General features: G+C 48.7%; 1 protein-coding gene across 2 annotated transcripts in view; it reads left to right on the top strand.

Moving 5' to 3' along the window:
* Positions 1-18,296, top strand: part of RCC2 (regulator of chromosome condensation 2) — a 37,290-nt gene extending 18,994 nt beyond the window's left edge. The window contains exons 6-14 of one of the 2 annotated variants that reach the window (XM_077837155.1): positions 309-440; positions 2,322-2,410; positions 4,097-4,211; positions 6,320-6,486; positions 8,883-9,063; positions 9,338-9,443; positions 11,721-11,793; positions 13,633-13,710; positions 14,837-18,296. In XM_077837155.1, the coding sequence (XP_077693281.1) occupies positions 309-440; positions 2,322-2,410; positions 4,097-4,211; positions 6,320-6,486; positions 8,883-9,063; positions 9,338-9,443; positions 11,721-11,793; positions 13,633-13,710; positions 14,837-14,941 (1,046 nt within the window). In that variant the 3' untranslated portion in view covers positions 14,942-18,296. The remainder of the gene's footprint in view (positions 1-308; positions 441-2,321; positions 2,411-4,096; positions 4,212-6,319; positions 6,487-8,882; positions 9,064-9,337; positions 9,444-11,720; positions 11,794-13,632; positions 13,711-14,836) is intronic. The other variant, XM_077837157.1, reaches the window with a different exon arrangement.
* Positions 18,297-21,610: the final 3,314 nt, after the last annotated feature.

The following is a 21,610-nucleotide window of genomic DNA, read 5'->3' as shown; positions in this document are numbered from 1 at the left end:
CTCCCACGCTTCAACTGGCAAAGCTTCAAGGCAGCCATCAGGAAAGGAAGTATGGTCACGCCCCTTTGAGACATGTTGCTATCCCCAGGTTAGGAACTCGTACAATAGGCAAGCTCTGCTTGGGAAGGATGGAGGAGTAGATAAAGCTCAAAGGGTTGTTTCTCCTAGTGTGAGGCCTGGTCACACTGAGAAAGGGTACAATTCAATGAGCAGGAAGAGGGATTGGAGTCTGTAGTATGTTCTTCTTCTTTAAAATTAAAGGTCATCACCTGCTCATGCGTGTTGTTTGTGTGCACGCTTCTCTCTAGGTCGTAACGAGAAAGGGCAGCTGGGGCATGGAGATACCAAGCGTGTGGAGGCTCCAAAACTCATTGAAGTTCTCAGCAACGAGGTGATCGCGTCAGCAGCTTGTGGACGGAACCACACGCTTGCTCTGACGGGTACGGGAGGCTGCTGGGAAAGAGGAATTGGGCTTGGGCTATCAATCTCCTTACAGGACCCTGAAGAATACTGGGGCATACAGGGAACTGGTGCATCAAATACTGATCCTCAGGAAATGCACCTGGGAGTGAGAGAGAGAGAGCACCTCGGGATCAAAAGACTTAAAGGTGAAATCCCAGTCCCATTGAAACAACACATGCATTACCTTCAATGGGGCCAGGATAGCACCTTAAGATTCCATCTCCCACTGCCACCTAGCCCTAGGTTATCAGAAGCGGATAGGGTCTTGGAAGCAGTACATTCAGCCCCTGGTGGGTAGCGGATGCCTTGGCTTGTGAAGGGATGCAAAGGGAGTCCTTGGCCGAGAGCTGTGCTGCAGGGTCTTGTGGTCAAAGGGATCCTAAAGAATATGAAGGCTATTGAAAATGGTCTCAGTCTTACTCCACTTCTGAAACTTCCATCACTGGGCATGAAAGGAAAAGATACTTGAGGTTTGTCTGTGTGGTGCCGCAGTCTGGACTACGGGGGTGTGAATTGTAGAGGGCTCTAAATGCCCATGGTAGACCCTGCTGGCACAACGATACCTAGTGCGTATTAATGTTTCAAGTGGGACTACATTAGTACCTTTTAATTCACGCCAGCGGTGTCTACATGGGGCAATTAGAGTGACCCATATGAGCGTGCTCTACGTTTCATACCACAGTGAAATGTAAACAAGCCCTTCGTCTTGCTATTTAGAGCGTAAGGCATGGCCGCCTGTGCATGGCCCCTCCTGCAGATGACTATCTCGATAGCAGTGCTATAAAATGGTGATTATGCCGCCTTGTTGCTAATTTCTCTTACTGTGATACATTCCTTCTCTGGGCTGGGCTGTACTACAAAGTTACATCTGCTTAACTACATTGCTCAAGGCTGAGAAAAGTTTCATGCCCTGTATCATGTAATGAAGCCAACTTTAGCCCCGGTGTAGATGCTGCTAGGTCGATAGTTCTTCCATCAGCCTAGCTACTGCCGGGAGAGGTGGATTTGCTGCAGTGACCGAACAGCCCCTTCCGTCGCTGTTGTCAGTGTCTACGTGCTACAGTGACTCAGCCGCACTGTTGAAGCCTTTCTAGTGGAGACCTAAGATTCTGGATGGCTTAAAGCTTATCTGTGTGAGGGCCTGGCCTTCACTTAAAAGTTAGGCTGACATAAGTACGTAGATCAGGGCTGTGAAAAATCCATCCCTGTGTCCGGAATTTGGTGACCTGATCCCCGCACAGTAGATGTATCTGTGTTGATGGAAGAATGCTTCTGTGGATGTAGCTACTGTTGTTCGGGGAGGTTGTGTCTGCACTGATGGGAGGAAAACCCCAGTGTGGCAGCGTAGGCAGTGTCTACACTATAGGGTTAGGCCAGCATATCTATGGCCACAAAGCTATGCCAGCATAGTTCCCGCATACATCTATGCTACAGAAGCACCCAGGAAAGTTAATCCAAATTAACTAAAGCTGTGAATTTAAAGTGGATTTGTTAAACTGCTGTGTGGATGCTCTTATTCAAAATTAAAGTGGCATTAGAAGGGAATTAAGACAAACCAAATTAAGGCCATGTTAATTCCGAATAAGAGTGTCCACACGGGTTTAATACAATTTAGCTAATCCACATTCAATGTCACTAAAGGTGTGAATTTTAAATAACTTTCTTGAGTGTCCCTCTGTAGACAACCGTAATGTTTGTTATGGGGCAATATGCTTTAATTTAGCATGGTGCATTGGAATGACCATCTCCATTCTGTGTTAATGGTTTTCCAGCAACTCTGCATTAACATGGAGGTTTAAACTTCTCCCTTAACTGCCACCCCTCCTCCTTCCCCTGCATTTGTTTCCCTCTTGTTCCAGAGAGTGGCTCTGTATTTGCATTTGGAGAGAACAAGATGGGACAGCTAGGTCTCGGCAATCAGACAGATGCAGTTCCAAGTCCCACTCAGGTACTTCTAACGCTCTTCTTTGGGTTCCTCTGTCAGTCAACAGGTTCCTTAATTTCTCACGTCCTGGCTACCGCACTGGTGACCATTTTGGGGCCATAATGATCCTTAAAGCCAAATTGCTTGGACCTGGTTCCAGTAGGAGGAGCGAAGGTCGGGGGAGACATGGAATCTTCATCCAGAACAAAAATTCTGCCTTATATTTCCTTCTGTTTGTTATTTACTGGCTTGGAAAATAAATAGACAAAATACATGATGTGATGCTATTTGCTGGACCAGTGGAAAAGCCCTATCCAAACTGAAGATTATACAGTGTTACCTGAGTCAATTTAAACCTGATGTCAGATTGGTACTGGCTAACATGGCTTACCTGGCCAATGTGGATAGTCCAGACCATTTTAAAGCCATGCTCTAGATTACCTCCCTATGTAGTCTAGAACATAAATTATAAAGCCAGAAGAGGCCAGAGTGATCATCTAGATCCTCCCGTAACTTTTAAACATGGTTTTAAAATGTTGGTTTCCCCTCAATGGCCAGGCAATCTAGTGTTCAAACAGCTCAGCTGCTAGATTGGTCCCTGGTGTGACTAGGGACTCAGAGCATCCCATGTGAGTTTTTGGACCGCCATAAATTGAATTTTTGATAGACAGGCTCTCAGATTTTCATATCACAAAGTCAAAACAATGGTCAAATTGGTCGCCCATGGAGGAGATTTCCTGTTTCTTAGCCATTCCCATTCTTGTCTTGGAAAGCAAAATGGATCAGGGAGGAGAGCTTTCGCACCTCGGCTTGGAGATTAAACAGAGCCTGCCGCTGCCTTATAATCACTGGGATCCATTCTCTTATGGGTCTGGGCTGAAGACGTAAGAGCCAAAGGGTAGCAAAATATTGCCCCAGTGCATGAAGTAAGTGAAGAGAACATCCAGCTGAGGGCAGAGTGGAAGTTTACCTGAGGAGCTGTCCTAAGAAACGCTTACAGTCTGTGTACACGGGAGCTGGCGGTGCAATTTCCAGCTCGAGTAGATATAACCTACTGTAACTCTGATGGAGCTGAAGTGCTAAAATACAAGTGTAGCCATCGTGGCGCAAGCAGCGGGAGGGGCTAGCCTAGCCACCGGAGAATGTACCTAACAGCTCAGATGGGATTGTATTCAAGGTGGCTAGCCTCTCCCACCAGCTGGCTGCACTTCTGTTTTTAAGATGCTGGCTTGATCAGCGCTAGCGTGGGATGTCTCCTCAAGCCAGAACTTACACCCCCAACTCCAGGGTAGACACTCCCTCAGTTCCTGTTTTCTCCTCCCTTCATATTTCTGTGGGTTACTTATCGAATTGACCATTTCCCAAACCCCCTTTTTCCTCTTCCCCAATATCGGGACAGTTATTCAAATGACAGGCCAGGTTTCTTCAGTTAGGTTTGCACAATTTTGGGTGTAAATTGGTACACACTAAACATAGCCACTTGGTGTATGCAAACGTCCTGCTTCACTGTACATGCAAATACCTGATTTGCCTAGGTAAGTTGGGCCTGGTATTTGCATGTGTGTCAGAAAACAACATTGTGCCCCTTGAAAGCCTAACCATGTATTTGCTCTGTGAGTCTGGCGGTGCTCACTGGCAGCCTAGAAGGGGCACTTGAGTTACTCTGTTTCATCTGTTTCCAAATGCTACTGTTGTCTGCTTCCTTTGTAGATAATGTACAACGGCCAACCTATTACCAAAATGGCCTGTGGGGCTGAATTCAGCATGATCATGGACTGCAAAGGAAACCTCTATTCCTTTGGGTGCCCTGAGTATGGACAGCTGGGTATGGTGGTTTATTTTTAAAGGACTATCTAGTTTTAATGACAGCTGACTTAAAATCCAGCCTGAGACAGCCACCAAGTTTTTTGTAGACTGGCATGTTGATATAATCTAAACAATAATGGGGGGGCCAGGCACATCTTATCTCAGTCCTCTTCCAGAGGGGATGATGGCCTTGTGTTTAAAGCCTACAATCTGGCTTCTCTTCTCTCTGCTCTGTTTGTATGACATTGGCCAATATGCTTCTCCTTTCTATGCCTCGGTTTCCCCAGGTATACAATGAGTGCTTCTACGCTGCCTCACATGGGGGTGGTGAGGCTTAATTTGCCAATATTTGTAAAGTGCTTTGGAGAGCCCCTGATGGAAAGGGAGAGAGAAATGCAAGGCGGCGCTGTTATAACAAAACGAAAGCCGTTGCCCCTGGAGTGTCTATAAACCCCCATCATTTGGATTGCTAGACTGTGTAGTCTGTCGTTTCTGTGGCGCTGACAATATGCCACTGTGCATCCAGGCAGCGTGTTAAATTATGCATGAGCTGTACTTTGTCTGGTTAATGTCTAGTAGCTGTGATCTACAGAGCAGGGAGTGCGCATGCTTTCCTGCAGTAGAAGCTTTGATGCAGCCACGGGGTGCATCTTCTTGGAGGGTGGTGAGGATTTCCTGAGCAGGCTTGAAGGGTCTGCGAGTATGTCTGCACTGCAGAAAAAGACCGGTGGCTGGCCCAGGTTAGCTGACTCTGGCTTCCGGGGCTATAAAATTGCAGTGTAGATGCTTGGGCTGTATCCCAGGCTCTGAGGCCCCAAGCAGGGTGGGGGAAGAGTCTCAGAGCTCAGGCTGCACCCTGAGCCTGAATGTCTACACTACAATGTTTAGCCCAGGAGTGGGCAAACTACAGCCCGGTGGCTGCATCCGGCTCTTCAGATGTTTTAATCCGGCCCTCGAGCTCCCACCAGCTAGCGGGGTCCCAGGCTTGCCCCACTCCGGCGCTCCAGCCAGGGAGCTGGGTCGGGCGCTTGCCCCGCTCTGTGCGTGCCGTGGCTCCATGCGGCTCCCGGAAGCAGCAGCATGTCCCCTCTCCAGCTCCTACACTAGGGGCAGCCAGGGGGCTCCACATGCTGCCTCTGCCCCAAGCGCCGCCCCCGCAGCTCCCATTGGCTGGGAACTGAGGCCAATGGGAGCTGCGAGGGCAGCGCCTGTGGACGGGCAGCACACAGAGCCGCCTGGCTGCACCTCCGCATAGGAGCCGGAGAGGGGACAAGCCGCTGCTTCCAGGAGCTGCTTGAGGAAAGCGCCGCCCGGAGCCTGCATCCCTGACCTCCTCCCGCACCCCAGCCCTGATCCCCCTCCCACCCTCCAAACCCCTCTATCCCAGCCCAGAGCACCCTCTTGCACCTCCAACACCTCATATCCAGCTCCACCCCAGAGCCTGCAGCCCCCGCTGGAGCCCTCACCCCCTCCCACACCCCAACCCCCAATTTAATGTGCATTCATGGCTTGCCAAACAATTTCCGTATCCAGGTGTGGCCCTCAGGCCAAAAAGTTTGCCCACCCCGATTTAGCCCCATGAGCCCAAGTCAGTTGACCTGGACTCTGAGACTTGGTGCCGTGGGTTTTTTATCGCAGTGTAGACATACCATGACGTGCTGGAGGTGCAGTTTCCTGACAAAATGGGAAATGACATTAAATTGCCTGTAGAGGAAATCAGGTGGAAATCCTTTATAAATGGGAAAAGCTCCAGGAATAGCTGCAAGGAATTCCTCCTCCTTTCCCCTTAATGAGAGGGGAAGCGCTTTTGGGAGCTCTGTTCTGTGTTTGTACTGTGCTTAGCGCAATGGGGGCCCGGGTCATGACTAGGGCTCCTAGGTGCTACTGCAGTACATGTAATAATGTCTGTATGTAGTGAGAAGTATTCCATACCTCCCTTTTCAGAGGGAGTCAAAGGTTAGCAAAGAAACTATTACCCTGATGAGTGTAGTAACTTAGAGTGGTGATCCTATCCCATGGGTCATGGGATGTCTCTTCAAGAGGGTTCCTGCTGAGTTACTGAGTGGTGTGGGCCAGGGTACCGGCCACGCAGAGTTCCTTTTCACATCTGTCTTTGCCCTACAACAGGACACAATTCCGATGGGAAGTTCATCGCCCGTGCTCAGAGGATAGAGTACGACTGTGAGCTGGTGCCCCGTCGCGTTGCCATCTTCATCGAAAAGACAAAAGATGGGCAGATCCTTCCTGTCCCTAATGTGGTCGTGCGAGATGTGGCCTGCGGTGCTAACCACACGGTAAGGCTGGGATTTCACCTGGCAGTCTGAAGCACTGTCCGCAGTAGTGCTCCTTAAAGAAACCGATTCCCTATCTAGCGTTGCTCAGTGTTCAGTCATTGGGATTCTGCTGGGATTTGACAGAAATTGATTTGATGAGTTCCCCCTCAATGCGCTGTACCTTCCACATGTAGTTAAATCACTCCTGGTGACTGGCAGTTACGTAGTCTCTAAAAATGACTTTCGTTCGTGCTGGATTCTCAGTAATAGGCACAGAGCTGCTCTGAACAGATCTGGTCATGCGCCAAGAATTTTCTGAGTTCCAGGAGTTTTGGGTTCGGAATCTTGGTTTGTCCCACCTCTAACGAGAAGTCGCACTCGACCTCGTTGAAAACCTTCCCTCAGGTTTATCCTCCGAGGTGTTAAAGCCTTCGGTGCTTTCTCTTCACTCCTTTCCATGAGCTCTATCTAAGGGCATGCCGACCCTCGGGCCTGGGGTGTTATTCCAAGCTTGAAGAGGCCTACTCCTGCTAGCTGGGATTGATTGCGCTGGGGCGTTAAACATAGTGTAGTTGCAGCAGTGCGAACGGCAGCGCAGCTGGCTGCCCTGAGTACCATAGAGTCCTAGAATCTCAGGGCTGGAAGGGACCTCAGGAGGTCATCTAGTCCCACCCCCTGCTCAAAGCAGGACCAACCCCAACTAAATCATCCCAGCCAGGGCTTGGTCAAGCCTGACCTTAAAAATATCTAAGGAAGGAGATTCCACCACCTCCCTAGGTAACGCATTCCAGTGTTTCACCACCCTCCGAGTGAAAAAGTTTTTCCTAATATCCAACCTAAACCTCCCCCACTGCAACTTGAGACCATTACTCCTCGTTCTGTCATCTGCTACTACTGAGAACTGTCTAGATCCATCCTCTTTGGAACCCACTTTTAGGTAGTTGAAAGCAGCTATCAAATCCCCCCTCATTCTTCTCTTCCGCAGACTAAACAATCCCAGTTCCCTCAGCCTCTCCTCAAAAGTCATGTGTTCCAGTCCCCTAATCATTTTTGTTGCCCTCCACTGGACGCTTTCCAACTTTTCCACATCCTTCTTGTAGTGTGGGGCCCAAAACGGGACACAGTACTCCAGTATGTGCCTGTGGTCTCTGATCGGCACATGCTCAGGGCTGCTGGCACATTCTTCTGTTTGTCCTGCTGCAGCTACGCTCTGCATTCGGTGTGCTAGCTAGGAATCCCATCCCCAGCTCCCAAGTGCAGACCTACCCTAAAAGTATGTTCATTCCAGACTTAAGGCTGTAATCCCGTGACTGTGGACTATTTGCAAGGCTTTAGCCCGTGGCACAAAGGTTTGATCACAACTTTGTCTTGGTGCATGTTGAAACTTCTCTAGGGATAGTTGGAGTCAGACACCTTTTCTTAGAATCGGTAATTCACACAGTGGAAGAATGGGAAATGTGCTAAATCTGCTGACGCTAATCTGTAATATAGGCCGTCGCTTGCACAAACCTTCTGTTTCTCCCTGCCCTGCTTAGGGTTTGAGTCCAATCTTGGCGTAATCAGATTATGATTTTTACTTTGTGTGGGAGGTGTCCTAATCCAATTTGAGTCGTTTGAATCCTTACCATTTAGTGGTTTGAAATGCGTAATCATAGATTAAAAATAATAAACCCCCTCCAAACCTGAAAATCCACTCTGTAATAGCTTGCTGAGAGACAGACGGACTTGTTAAGCAAATAACGGAGGAAAAGATACATGTGTACCCACAGGATGCCTGAAGTATAAATGTCTTTTGCAATTATTGTTGCTGAGACATTTTATCTGACTGGAGCTGCCATGTGACTTAACCCCCCTAGTACTGGAGGCCACATCTTGGGTGGCAGCTAAATTCTAATTGTTGTGTAAATGCACCAGGCAGAGCCCTGGGATTTTATGGCCCATTGTTGAGTAGCTCTGTATAGAGCAGCACAAAAGCTCTGAGCAGGAATCCTGGGGGAGGTGTCAGGGTCCTCAGCTTGTTTGCTCTTTCTCCAGTTTAATCAATATTGGAGTATGAAATTGACGGAATTACCCAGCTGTCTAGACACCTAGCCCTTTTTGCTTCTGGCTTTATTACTCCAGGAGAGGAGTGGGAAGACATGTGACTTAACAACAATTAAGATAAGAGGGGAAGAATGGAATAGTTGGCAGAGAAAATAGTGGAATGTCCTTGTATTAAATGCATCATCTCAGTGGTTTTAGCCCCTGCAGTGTAGAATTCGCCATAGGTTATCTTTATGCCTCTGATAAGCTGCATTTGGTTGTCTGCCAAGATCTGTAGAGCAGAACGAATAATCCATTCTGCAAATAGCTGCATGGTGGGGAGACATCTTCCTGTGTCTAAACCCAACTGCATGTCACCATCTGTCCCTTTGCAGCTTGTTTTAGACTCCCAGAAGCGTGTGTTCTCCTGGGGCTTTGGCGGCTACGGCCGGCTGGGCCATGCTGAGCAGAAGGACGAGATGGTGCCACGGCTGGTCAAGCTCTTTGACTTCCCGGGCCGTGGGGCAGCTCAGATCTACGCTGGCTACACCTGCTCCTTTGCTGTCAGCGAAACAGGTCAGTTGCCCCGTCTTTATTTGCAGATGGGCCTTGGCATAAAGCCATCATTCCCCACAAAGTCTGTCTTGTGAGAGCCATGCTCCAATAGACAGCCTTTGTCTCCATTCAGGGAGAGCTCACTTATGAATCTTCCCGGTATCTTTAAAACAAAACCTGGAGTGATTGACCAGCATGTGTTACAGCGTCTGTGCATGTGCATTTCAAATGGATTTCTGTGTCCGAGAATATCTCAGAGTCTGATGTTGGTTGGTTTGTTTGCTCTGTTTTGCAGGTGGCCTGTTTTTCTGGGGAGCCACAAACACCTCCCGTGAGTCAACCATGTACCCCAAAGCTGTACAGGACCTCTGTGGCTGGAAAATCCGCAGCTTGGCCTGTGGGTAAGTGACCGCTCCTGTCCCCAGAAATGAGGAGGTGGGAACCGTTGCCCACAGCTTGCCTGAATGACATCGTAGAAGTAGTGCTGTTAGCTGGCAGATCCAAGGACAGAAGGGGCTGATAGTAGGAGCAGCGATTATCCAGGGCTTGGGTCCAGCTCTGCTTGGTGGATCCAGATAGTGGTGATGAGTTTGTTTGTTTGCTTTTTGACCCTGTGCTAGCGGAAAACCTGCTGGATACATAGGGTGAGTATTCTTAATAGCAGTAGAAAAGGAAGGGAGGTCTGAGGCCTGGTTAAAGCAAGGGTGGAGGGAAATGGCCCACGATAAACGAATGTCTGGGTGCAACTATCTCCTCCTAGAAAAGGCTTGTTGCCTTGCCCTGTGCTGGGAGGGAGCTGACGACGTCTTTGTTTAGATTCATGAGGAAGAGTGGAGAACCCATCATGGGATGTCTGACCTTCCAGTTCCTGCTCTGGGGTTGGGATGATGGGTTTCGTGGGGGGTTGTATGGTTGCTGCAGTCAGTTGAGCGTGGGGGAGAAACTGTCAAATCTTTAAGAGAGACCAGGTGGGTGAGGTAATGTCTTTTATTGGGCCATCTTCTGTTGGTGAGAGAGACCAGCTTTGGAGCTACACAGAGCTTCTCTCCCAACAGAAGTTGGCTCTATAAAGATATGACCTCTCCCACCTGGTCTCTCTAATATGCTGTGACCAACAAGGCTCCAACACCGCAGGCAAATCTTCAAATCAAGTGATCATTAAACAGGTTTTAATCAGTGTATTCTTAAAATCTCATCCATTCTCCAGCACTCCTGTGTGTGTGTGGAAGAAGGGGTGCTGTTCAGTGTTTCTAGGTTGCTTAGAGGATGCTTCTGCTTGTATTAATGGGAGGTTTGTGAGCAGCATGAGCATTTGATTAGAGGTCCGTGAGAAATAGAATGATTCTATCTCCTCCTCACCTGTTTAAAACCCTCTTTCTCCAGGAATCCTTCCTCCTTGGTCTCCTATCCTCTTCACCCTCTCCCTTATCTGGCCTGTTGTCTCACGCCACACCTATCTTTGTCTTGTCTCTCTGTGACTGCAAGCTCTTCAGAGTGGGGAACATCAGGATCTGTTTGAAAAGTCCCCCTGTAAATATACTGTTACTAATTTTACTATGCTGCAATGAAGAAACCTAGCACGTGACCTCTAAGGGCCCTACAAACTTTGAGAGTAAATCTTTACACTGTGACTTAAAGATTTCTTTCCCCACTCTCTCGATCCAGGCATTCCCCTGCATGTTCTTCTGTCGCTAAAAAGCAAGCAACTTCTGATACATGGATGTTCATTCAAATGAACATCGATCTCTGACTTGCCTGACTTCTGTTGGAGTGGGAGCATAGTATTAGTAGACATGGGAAGGGAATCTCTTTAAGACCTAATGTTTGTTCAACCTCTCCTTGATTTTCTGTTAAAGGTTTTTATCTTGAGTATGTTACAGGGCTTCTCTCAACAAATTTAGGCCACCAACTCTTGCTGGTGGCGGCTCTGACAAACTCGGCTCTCTATCCCTGCTTCCCGTGCCCTTCAGTGAGAGCCTGGCCCAGGGAAGGCGGGTCAGGAACTCACCTGCCACCTGCAGAGTTGCAGGCTCCTCATGTCCCAGCCGGGTGGGAGCAGGGTAGCTGCCCAGGGGACTGTTCTTGGGACCGAATGCCATAGCTAACGAGCCACCTCCAGCGCTGTGCACACTGGCCCCATGCATCTCCAGAGGCGCTGCCCAGAGCCCCCGAAGAGGCTGGGTGGTGCAGGGCGCTGATCCCCGCTGGCAGGGCCAGCACAAAACTAAGGCAGTGCTTCTCGCTGCCCTTGGTAACCGCTATTCAGGAGCAAGAGCTGGGCGGGGCAGGGAGGGGGCGCTGCTTTGCCCCAATCTCTGCCAATGCTTGGGAGGCTGTCGTGGCCACACACAAACTCCGCTGGTGGCCACGTTTGAGAAACGCTGCGTTCAGGAATGAATAGTTATGGGGCTCCATTTTGAGGCGGGCCTCTGACTTCAGTGGGGCTCCACAAGGATCCACCCACCCAAGCCAGGTGCAGCTGGATCAGGCCTTGCAGCACTTTGGAAAACAGCTGGACCAGGGTTTGCATCTGAGGAAGAAAGCATCCAAAAATACTTGGGGAAATTCTCTTCTGGTACCAAGCGGCCAGTTGGCATGGGAAACGAAAAAATGGGGCTGCCGGGGGGCGGGCGTGAAGGCAGATCGTGTAGCAGTAACAGCCTGTGTACCTGTTTCAGGAAGAGCAGTATTATAGTGGCTGCAGATGAGAGCACAATCAGCTGGGGCCCATCTCCGACCTTCGGTGAACTGGTAAGAAGGCAGCTGTGGACTTGCACAGAAACCCTAGCCAGGCTGGTCCGGTACCAGAGAAGATAAGATTGCAAGCAAAGAGATGGGGAGAAACAGCATTACAAGTGGACTGCTGTAATCCTGTGATCGCTAAATTAGTGGGGTGTTGTATTTTTAAATGGTCACTGTCCTCCTTAATTTAGTTATTAAAGGGAAAAATTTTTTCCCTTTAAGCACATGTTGAAAAGTTAGCCTGGAAGATGCAATAATAGGTAATTTACACAGAGATGAAGTGCTACACAGAAACGTACCTTTCTGCTCACTCCTACACACACAACTACGCCAAGTATTCTCCCAGAGAAAATTACCAAAATATTCCGAAGTGAATTTTTCTGGAAACAGGGAGCTTGTGCAAGAGAGAAGGGGAGGAGAGGGATGCGTGGGTGCACTTAACTCATAAACCCAAGTGAGTTCTGTATCTCAGTGAGAACTGGCTTCCCAAATAGCTGGAAACACTCAGCGTTGCCTTGTGCCTAACAACCTCTAGAAGGCAATTGGCTTCACCCTAATGCACTTCTTGTGTCTAATTATCGAATGTTTTATCTCACCACTTTTTTGAGCCCATGTAACAGCCCTTCTATCTCATTCCTTAAGAGCTATTTGAGGGCTGGGGTAGTGTGACATAACTATCTAATATGCACCATTTTCCCAGGGAAATCATAGTTTGACTACTTCCTCTATGCTGGGGTGGCCGAATTGCAGCTTGCGAGCCACATGCGGCTCTTTTACCATTAAAGTGCGGCTCGCGGAGCCCCCCCATTTTCACCTACCAGACTGGGAGCGGGGAAGCTCAGGACCTCTGCCTTGCAGCAGGGTGGTGCAGAAGGGGCTTCTGCCCAGTGGGGAGGGGGTTCTTGAGGCTTCAGCCCTGTGGGGCGCACCTGCCAGGGCTCGGGGCTTCAGCAGCAGCAGGAGCAGGGTTGAATGCCCAACCCCCAGCTCCTGGCAGGTGTGCCCACACTCTCAAACTTCTGAAGAGTGTTGTATGTGGCTCGGGGGGCCAGTAAATTTGGCCACCCCCGTGCTATACTTTTGTATGGTGTCTATATATCTGCCTTCTTGGTTCAAATTCTCAGTGTCCCAAGTGACTGGGGTAGAGCTAGACTGCTTGTGACTCTGGATTTCTCTGTGCATGCATTGCAGTGTTTTGAATTTTCAGTGGTTTCAAGATTTAGCCACCATATTGGCTTTTTTGTTTCATACTGATTTAGATGTTCTGATCCCTTTTTTTTTTTTTCCCCCTTGACCTATTGATTAGCTGCCTTATCAAAGTCCCATTGCTCATTGCATTTGACTGCTACTCTTAGAAATTTGGAAAACGAAGTTTCTTCGGCCTGCCTACCCCTTTTCCAAATGAAGCTGAAAATAACATAATTCTGAGTTGTTGGTGAGGTGTCCTTTCCTCATGCCCCAGCATCAATACCCCACTCACATGCTGGCAATCTTGCTTTGGGGATAACATTTTGTTTTCCTCTGCAGAACCATTTTTGTAGGACCAACCAAAAACCCAAGGATTTTATAAAATACAAACTAGAAGCCAGAGCCTTTTTTCTCTTGGTCTTCAGGAAATTTTTTTTGTAACTGCTAGTTCTTCCTGTGTGTCTGCTGCCCTTGCAGGCAGTTAAACCTGCCTAGGAGAATTGCTAACCTCCATACCTTTGGTTATTCCATGGGGCTACTCCAGAAGCCAGTGCAAACCAAGGGAATGGGCCAAATAACACAATCCAGCCTCTTGGACAATGGTTAAATTGTGGTTTACCCTCTGATCTTACAAGTCCCCTTCTGCATTTCTCTTCACAGGGCTATGGAGACCATAAACCCAAGTCCTCTACTGCAGCCCAAGAGGTGAAAACCCTAGATGGAATTTATCCAGAGCAGGTGAGAGCAGACCCAGCAAATAAAAACATGAGCCGTTAGCATAGCAGACAGGATTGCAGCCTGAGAGGCTCATTTCACATCTCATGCTTCTGAAAACCAGCGCCCTATTCATAATCCCTTTCCTCATAATACTCTGCTTTGATGCTTCGAAGCATGGCAGTGAGATTCCTGTTTAACCTCAGGATATTGGGTAACGGGATTGTCCTATGCAAAATACACCAGCAACTGGAGGTGGAGGGAAGTGCAGGGGAGTCTGTTTTCCATAGGTAATGGAAAGGCGTCTGTGTATAGACAGTGTGTAGGTGTCTGTGTATTGCCGCTCTCAGAGAGGACTGCACAAGTAGAAACCTGGCTCAAACAGATTGTTTCTGGGTTGGGTATGTGCCATGTGTATGCACAACAAGTGGGGAGGAGGGCTGTAAAATGGAGTAAAATCCCCGTAGGTGTAGAGTAGACGCTTGTTAATGTTCATTAATCCATTCATTTTAAATCCGCACAGAAATTGACCAGACTCCCTACTCCATCCCTTATGCGGATACCCAAGCAGGGAGATGGTGTCCATCATTCGTGTCACCATGGCGCCCATGATAGATGCAATGAATGATGATTTTCAGAAGCATGAATGTGGTGTGTCAGCAAACCTCTCACAAGGAGTTAGAGGAACGTAGGGATGGGGTGTAGTTTAAATCAAGACTGGATGCTGTTCTAAAAGATATGCCCTAGGAACTAGTCTGACCACCTTCCCCAAAATAGATGATCACAATGGTCCCTTCAGGCTTTGGAATCTAGCAATTGTGCGCTTTGCTAGTCCTTGCACATTGTTCCTCCAAAGGTGAGTTATAAGAAGCCACTGATCATAAAAAAAGACTTGTGGTTTCCCTGGCTCTTACACAGCAATTGTCATCAGTAGAACTCCCTGTGCCTTACAGTCTGATCAGTATCACTACCTCCATTTTATACTTGGGGAAACTGAGGCACCGTCACACAGCAGAGCCGGGACTAGAACCTAATCTCCTGAATCGCAGGCCAGTGCTGTATCCACTAGACCTCCCAACTCGGCAGTTCGTTAGCAATGGAAATCCAGTATAACCTTTAGGGTGGCAAATGCTTTGTTCTGTCTACCCAGGTGGCGATGGGCTACGCCCATTCTTTGGTGATAGCCAGGGACGAAAGCGAAGTGGAGAAAGAGAAACTAAAGAAGCTTCCTGAATATAACCCCCGCACCCTCTGATAAGGCCAGGGCCCCGCGCCCCCCTGCCATGGCAGCTGTCATTTCCAATGTGCACTGGGACCGAAAGAGATTGCAGACCGGCATTGAGACCTGACCGAAGCTTTTTGTTAGCCTTTCCGAGGTTCAATTTTATAAGCGATTCACAGTTTTAACTACCTGTTACTGTATCATTTCCAAAGTGTTCAGTTCTTTTAAACGTTTGACATTTGCTCCTGGCTCACAAGTTCCTATTCCGATGAAAATGGCAGGACCTTTTGGCATATAAACCCCACGTACTTTGGTGAACAGTGGAACAGCTGCTGACGCATAAGAAGGGCCACATGGCGCTTGTTGCATTGAATTGAGGAGAGTCCCAGTTGCCACTAAGAGCTTGGGGGAAGATTTGGAGAGGCACAAATGGCCGTAAGCACCCAATTCCCATTGCCTTTCAATGGAAGTTAAACCCCTAATAGCCCTGTGTGCCTTTGAAAATCTACCCTGAGTGTCTATGGGGCCAACTCTTTGGTGAACTGAGGCAGTCAACTGCTGAGATCTCTCTCCAGAATCAAATTTACATTTTCATCTCTCTAGTTTTAATGTGCTGGTCTCTGTTCTGTGTGAGGAGCGTCTGACATAAGCCCCAAGGAGCAGGCATCCAGCAGTGTAACCCCTTGGTAGATTAAGCTGCGGGACTCTGGCTGCCACCTATTTCATGGCTGTTTCATAAGCGTTGACCTTTTTGTGCGACTTAAATTGTTTCCATTCAGATTAAAAACCTCCATCAAGACAAAATCTAGATCAACACATTCAGATAGCACCTGGTGCCTTGGTAGATGGGTACCCCACAATCTGACACACCTTGGGGCTCGTTTTTCAGCAGAGCACTCACAGCTCCAGTTGAAAACAACAGGATCGGCAGGTGCTCACCCACGCTGAAAAATGAAGCCCTAGATATGTCAAGTCAGGCATCAAAACCTGTGGTCACTTATGAAAAGGCTGTCACGAGTGGTGCTCCTGAGTGCTGATTGTAAATGAAGTTGATTCAAAGTGAGGTTGATTCCAAGGGTAATTGTGTTTTGTGTGAGGTTTTCATAGCAATTTGCCTCACTGATGTTTTCTTTGAGAGTCTGAAGTCTTCAGAGATGGGGCCTAAATAAAAACCCAGGATTCAAACACCGCTGAATTTGTTGGGGATGGGAGGGTTAGATCAGAACTTTGCAGCCCAGGCCTCTCCCTTTGGTCGGTGAGACATGAGCCTTGATCAAGTAAGTCTTATTTGCCTGCTTAATACATACTAGACATAAGGAGTCCCACTGCAGTCAGTGGGCTGCTCTGAGCGCATAGCTGAGCATGTGTGTAAGTCTTTGGAGGATCAGGGCCTCTGACAGTAGGGGGGTTAGAATTAGTCAGAAAACAACCCCTCAGCGCTGACATTTCAATAAACGTCTTTTTCCCTAAAAACTTGCGGTTTTTTTTACCAGCTTGCTGCAGGCATTCGTTAGGGGATCCTTTGTCTTCCTCCCCTTGGAAATTACTGCCTCCTGCTGACCCATGAACCCTGTCTATACAGTCACATCCAATTCCTCCAAACTGGGTGTTGGAGCAGGTGCTGGGCCAGACTCTGCTGGTGAAAATGGACAGCAGTTCCACCAGCAGGGACTTGGCCCTCGATTTGACTCTTGAGCAGCTGTTGAACCAAATTGGTTTTGCTGGCGGAGAGATGCAAAGAGCTCCCAGCCCTGGACAGTCTGGAGGTTTATTATTTTTCGATTACGATCAGATACCCATCAAAAGTTTCTTCCATTCCAATACTCTGCACTGTCCTGGAGAAACAAAGGTGCCTTTTAACAGAGTGCTCTGCTCTGTCTCCACACAAATGTGAGCATGGCTTTTCCTTTCTCGTTACCCTAGCAAGCTGCACTGATCTCTAGAGGCAACGTTTGCTAGCATCCTGGTACACTGCAGTTCTGGGATTCTTGACTGCAAAAAACTTTGTTTATTGTGTTTAAAGTAAAAAATTCCTTGAACATGGAAAGCAGCTGGGTGGAGAAGTTCTTCAATTGAGTCTTTGCTTTGCTAGTTTAATAATGTTAGTCAGCCTTTCCCATTTACAGTATTGAGTAAATCCAGTGGCCTCAATCTTAACTGTCTCCTCTTCCCCCCCCCCCCCCTCCCCGCCAGGTATCTAGGGCCCATTTGAAAGCCCGATAAATTTAATAGGAGTTTTTTCTATTGACTTCTGTGATTCCATAGACTTTGGATCAGGTGGATTTCTAGAAAAGTGGGATTTCCCTTGCGATGTGAGACCACAGCAGTAGCCAGCTGCAGTGTCTGCACCTGGTTAATTCTGCATGGAGCAGCACTGAGTGTTTAACGAAACTGAACTGAACTCCTGTTCAACCAGGTGCCTACATGTACAGTTGTTATAAACCACCTTCAAGCAGTGCGGTCGCAATTTTTCCAAAATATCTGACTAATTTTCAATGCCTGTGTTTATGGGAGGCTAATTTAGTCACCTGGAATTTCTTTTGCTTTGTTTTTTCTCCCCAGATGCACTAGGCACCCAGAGCTCCCATTTGAAATCAATTGTTGTCACATGCACTCAGTGCTTCTGACAGTGGGCCCCCAAGTGTCTTAAATGGAACACACTAAATTAGTCATCCTCAAAGTAAGAGAGATTTGTCCTGAGAATTGAAATCCAGGCCAGAGGTTCTGCTACAATCAAACTCACGTGAGCCTTTTCACCCACATCACCAAAACCTTTGCACTGAGCTACAGTTGCGGCCTGTCTGTCTCTTCTTGGTATAATGCCAAACTCCCGAACAAAAATCTCCTTTCAGACTGTGTCCTTGGCTCACTGACTAGCCCACTAACAGATGCAGGACATGAGCGGACAGAGGTTTGACTTGGCCGTGACCAGTTCCCAAGATATTGGTCTGCAGCACTGGAAATCTCAACTCTTACGGACCCTTTCTGGGGTTGGGAGTTTGCATGCCAGAGGCCAGGTGCCGACTCTCCGTCTGACCTAGTATTAAGCTGTTTCAGCTATTTAAAAAAAAAAAAAAAAAAATTAAAGTAACCTTCACCCAAAAATTATTCAAACCAAAAGGGGCTGAACCTCCCAAGGCAGACAAAGTCCTGCCTGTGGTAGTTAGAAATTAAACATTATTCACGTTCCTCATTAACTTCTCCCCCAGCTGCCTTCTTTGTGCTCTTACCTTGGGAGAGTGAAAGAGAGTCGGAGAAAAAGGATCTTGGAGCAGTTTTTGGTTTAGACGAGATGAAAGGTTCCTGGGTTAGTGCTGTAATTGTATTTTCATGGGGTTTTTTTTATATTTCTTGGAGTAAATGTTTAAATAAACAACATCATTGTGTACACCTTTTGGTTTAGAGGCCTCTGTTGATAGCCTGGAAGTGGGCACGTGTGCTACTCCTCAGTATTTTCCCCCTTCTACTCCCCTGAGTGAATTTACTTGTGAAAAAGATGCCATACTGATAGGAAACCCTTCAAAGTTAATCTTCCTTGCTTGCACCCCTCTCACGACTTTAGAGCAGTGGCTCTCAAACTTGTTTGATCATGGGCCCCCCGCCCCCCCCCCCCCTTGTGTCTGTATTTGTGTGCGCCCCTCCCTCTCGTGCCACACAAGTACATACACTGTTCTATGCGCACCGCGTCCTCTGAGGACCTGATTGGCTGGAGAAATCAGCATTGCTAGTTATTCACGGCTGTGAGTAAAATGTGTGCAGTAAGGTGTCTGTCATGTCTCTCCCCCCCTCCCTCCCCCCGCCCCAAGCATCTCATCCCCCCCCAGTGATGTACCCCCCACCCCGAGAGGGGCTCACCTGCCAGTTTGAGAACCTCTGACCTAGAGGAAGCACTTCCAATCAGAGCTCAGTCTCCTTGGCCCAATCAGTCTCTGGCCTCTGCTGAAACTAGCAAGGGTGCCAACCACCAAAATGTTTGCATTGTTCCTGATTTCTAGAAACTCAGCTGAGACCACCAACTCATTCCTCCTAGGCCACCAAACTGCAGTTAGATCAGGCCTTTTGTTCACTGCTGACCATAGCCTGTGCCAACATAGTAGCTTTTAATGTCTTTGGCCGTTTTGTGCCTATTTGCTGCTGGGTTAGCCCAGTATGTCATTGTCACGAAATAGTTAAACATCGGACAAATGTCCTTTGCGCTTTACCAGCAAATGGCGGGGCTAGCATAGTAACATCTGTAGAGGGCAGGGAAAGCAATGCCTGTGTTGTAGAAGTGCTAAGGAGCCCCCGTCATGGACAGGACCCCATGGTGCTAGGCGCTGTACAAACAGAACAAAAAGACGGTCCCTGCCCCAAAGAGCTGACAGTCTAAGCCTCTTGGGCTTCCCATCAGTTTGATGGAAAGAGGTTCTGCGTTACAGGGTGAGCCATCCGGCAGGCTTACGGGAGTTTTCTGTTCTCCCTGCTTTCAACCCCACTTCCAAACACTGTCATCTTAGATCAGCTGCAGCTTGATAAGGAAAAAGAAAAGGAGTACTTGTGGCACCTTAGAGACTAACCAGTTTATTTGAGCATGAGCTTTCATGAGCTACAGCTCACTTCACGAAAGCTTATGCTCAAATAAATTGGTTAGTCTCTAAGGTGCCACAAGTCCTCCTTGTCTTTTTGCGAATGCAGACTAACACGACTGTTGCTCTGAAGCGTGATAGGGGTCTCTCTTCAAAAGACTGGTCGCTGGGAGAGGGTTGTAATCCTACATCTGAACAGGGAATTTCAAGAGCACTACTGCAAATTTCACCTGCCCTGATAGGCGCCTGCTTGCAGTGCAGTTGCTCTCTGAGAAGCGACCACAAAAGTGGCAGGGCAGGATTCCACGGTTGTGCCGCAACGGCTCCCACAGCAGCTGCCTCAGTTTACAAATAAAAACCTGGGGAGAAGGGTTTTTCCTAGTTGTCACTGCTGCAAACTCCTCCGGGGCTCTGAGGTGCAAGCTGGGTTCTTTCCTTCACCTGGACAGCTCCCTAGAGTTCTGTTAATGATAGCATAGGGTCTCGGTCGCTCTCCCAGGGCTGACCCTGGCTCTGCAGGGCTCACAGGTGTCAAATGCTCTGTCGCTGTGCTTTGGGCACGATGCTCAGATATTGTACCTCTGCTGAGTCATGATTGGAATAGCCTCTGCTGAGTAAGAAGCGGCCGTAGAGTATTGGCAGCTGTTCGTACCCTAACACCTCTTCAAGATTTCTTCCTTGATTTCTTAAATTGACGCCTCAAGCATTGTATTACCACCCAAACTGCTCCTTTCGGACAAGAGCCTGTGTCCATGTCCGCTCTTTCCTTGCTCTATTCCCTTGCCCTTTCTCTTCAGCGCCCCAAACTGAATTTGACTTGTTCCAGGCAGCACATAGGGCGGCTGGTGAGACGAGCCGACCCCTCTTATGTAGAGAAACCAAGAGGTTAAAAAAAACTTGTGCCCTTCTAAAAACAAAGGCCTCTGGGAACGCTTAGGTGCAATACCCAAAATCTGCTTGGTACGGAAGTCTCTTGGGTGCCGCTACTGATTGCAATCCACTCACCGGAACGGGTTTATTAGATCAGAAAGTCTTTTCAGCTCTAGGATCCTATGTAGTCTCAATGCTTTACCCAATTAAACATGCTCAAGCACTTCAGTGTAAAGACTCCATGTTAGAAAGCTGTTTAAATTGTCAAGACAATGTGAGTTAACCCTTTCACCGCCTCTCCCCTAGTACTGTGGGATTATGAACTATGGGGGGTTATTAGCCATGTCTTGTAATTTCCTAATCTTAAAAAGAGGCTTAATTTACAAAATGTAGCGGGGATATAAACCCCCATGCTCCAGTCCCTAACTAGCAGGGGCTAGGAAGGCATTTCCTCCTGGCATGGTTCTGTTTTAGTTACCCGCTGCAGGGTGTCCTGCTCTTCCTGTGAACAATTTAGTACCGGCCAATAGGGTTGCCAGCTTTCTAATCACAAAACTGAGCACCCTTGTCCTGCCTCTGCCCTGCCCCATCCCCAAGGCCGCACCCCTTCTGAGGCCCTACCCTCCACTCACTCCATCCCCCCCCATCACTCGCTCTCCCCCACCCTCACTCACTTTCACTGGGCTGGGGCAGGGGGTTGGGGTGTGGGAGGGGACGAAGGCTGGAGGTGTGGGCTCTGGGGTGGGGCCAGAAATGAGGGGTTCAAGGAGTGGGCTCAGGGCTGGGGTGTGAGAGGAGCTGTGGGGTACAGGCTCTGGGAAGGGGCTCAGGGATGGGGTTGGGGTGTGGGCTCTGGGAGGGAGTTAGGAAGGGGTTCCAGGCAGGGGTTGGGGTGCAGGTGGGGGTTCAGGATCCAGTCAGGTGGTGCTTACCTCAGGCGCTTGGCAGCTCAGCAGGGCTAAGGCAAGAACCCTGCAGCTCCCGGAGCTGGCTGGCACGTTTGCCTCCTAGGCGCAGGGGCGGCCAGGTGACTCTGTGTGTTGTGTGCGACCCACATCCTCAGGCACTGGCCCTGCAGCTCCCTTTGGCCACAGTTCCCGGCCAATGGGAGCTGCGGGGCGGAGGCAGCTTGGGGAGCCTCCCTGTTGCACCTGCACCTAGGGGCCACAGGGACATGCCAGCCGCTTCCGGGAACCGCGTGGAGCCAGGGCAGCCAGGAGCCTGCCTTAGCCCCGCTGCGGTGCTGACCGGAGCCACCAGGGTCCCT

This window comes from Eretmochelys imbricata, chromosome 18 (genome assembly GCF_965152235.1).
Source record: "Eretmochelys imbricata isolate rEreImb1 chromosome 18, rEreImb1.hap1, whole genome shotgun sequence".
Taxonomy (NCBI): Eukaryota; Metazoa; Chordata; order Testudines; family Cheloniidae; genus Eretmochelys; species Eretmochelys imbricata.
The sequence above is the reverse complement of the archived record's forward strand: the minus strand, read 5'-3'. Positions and strand labels throughout refer to the sequence as shown.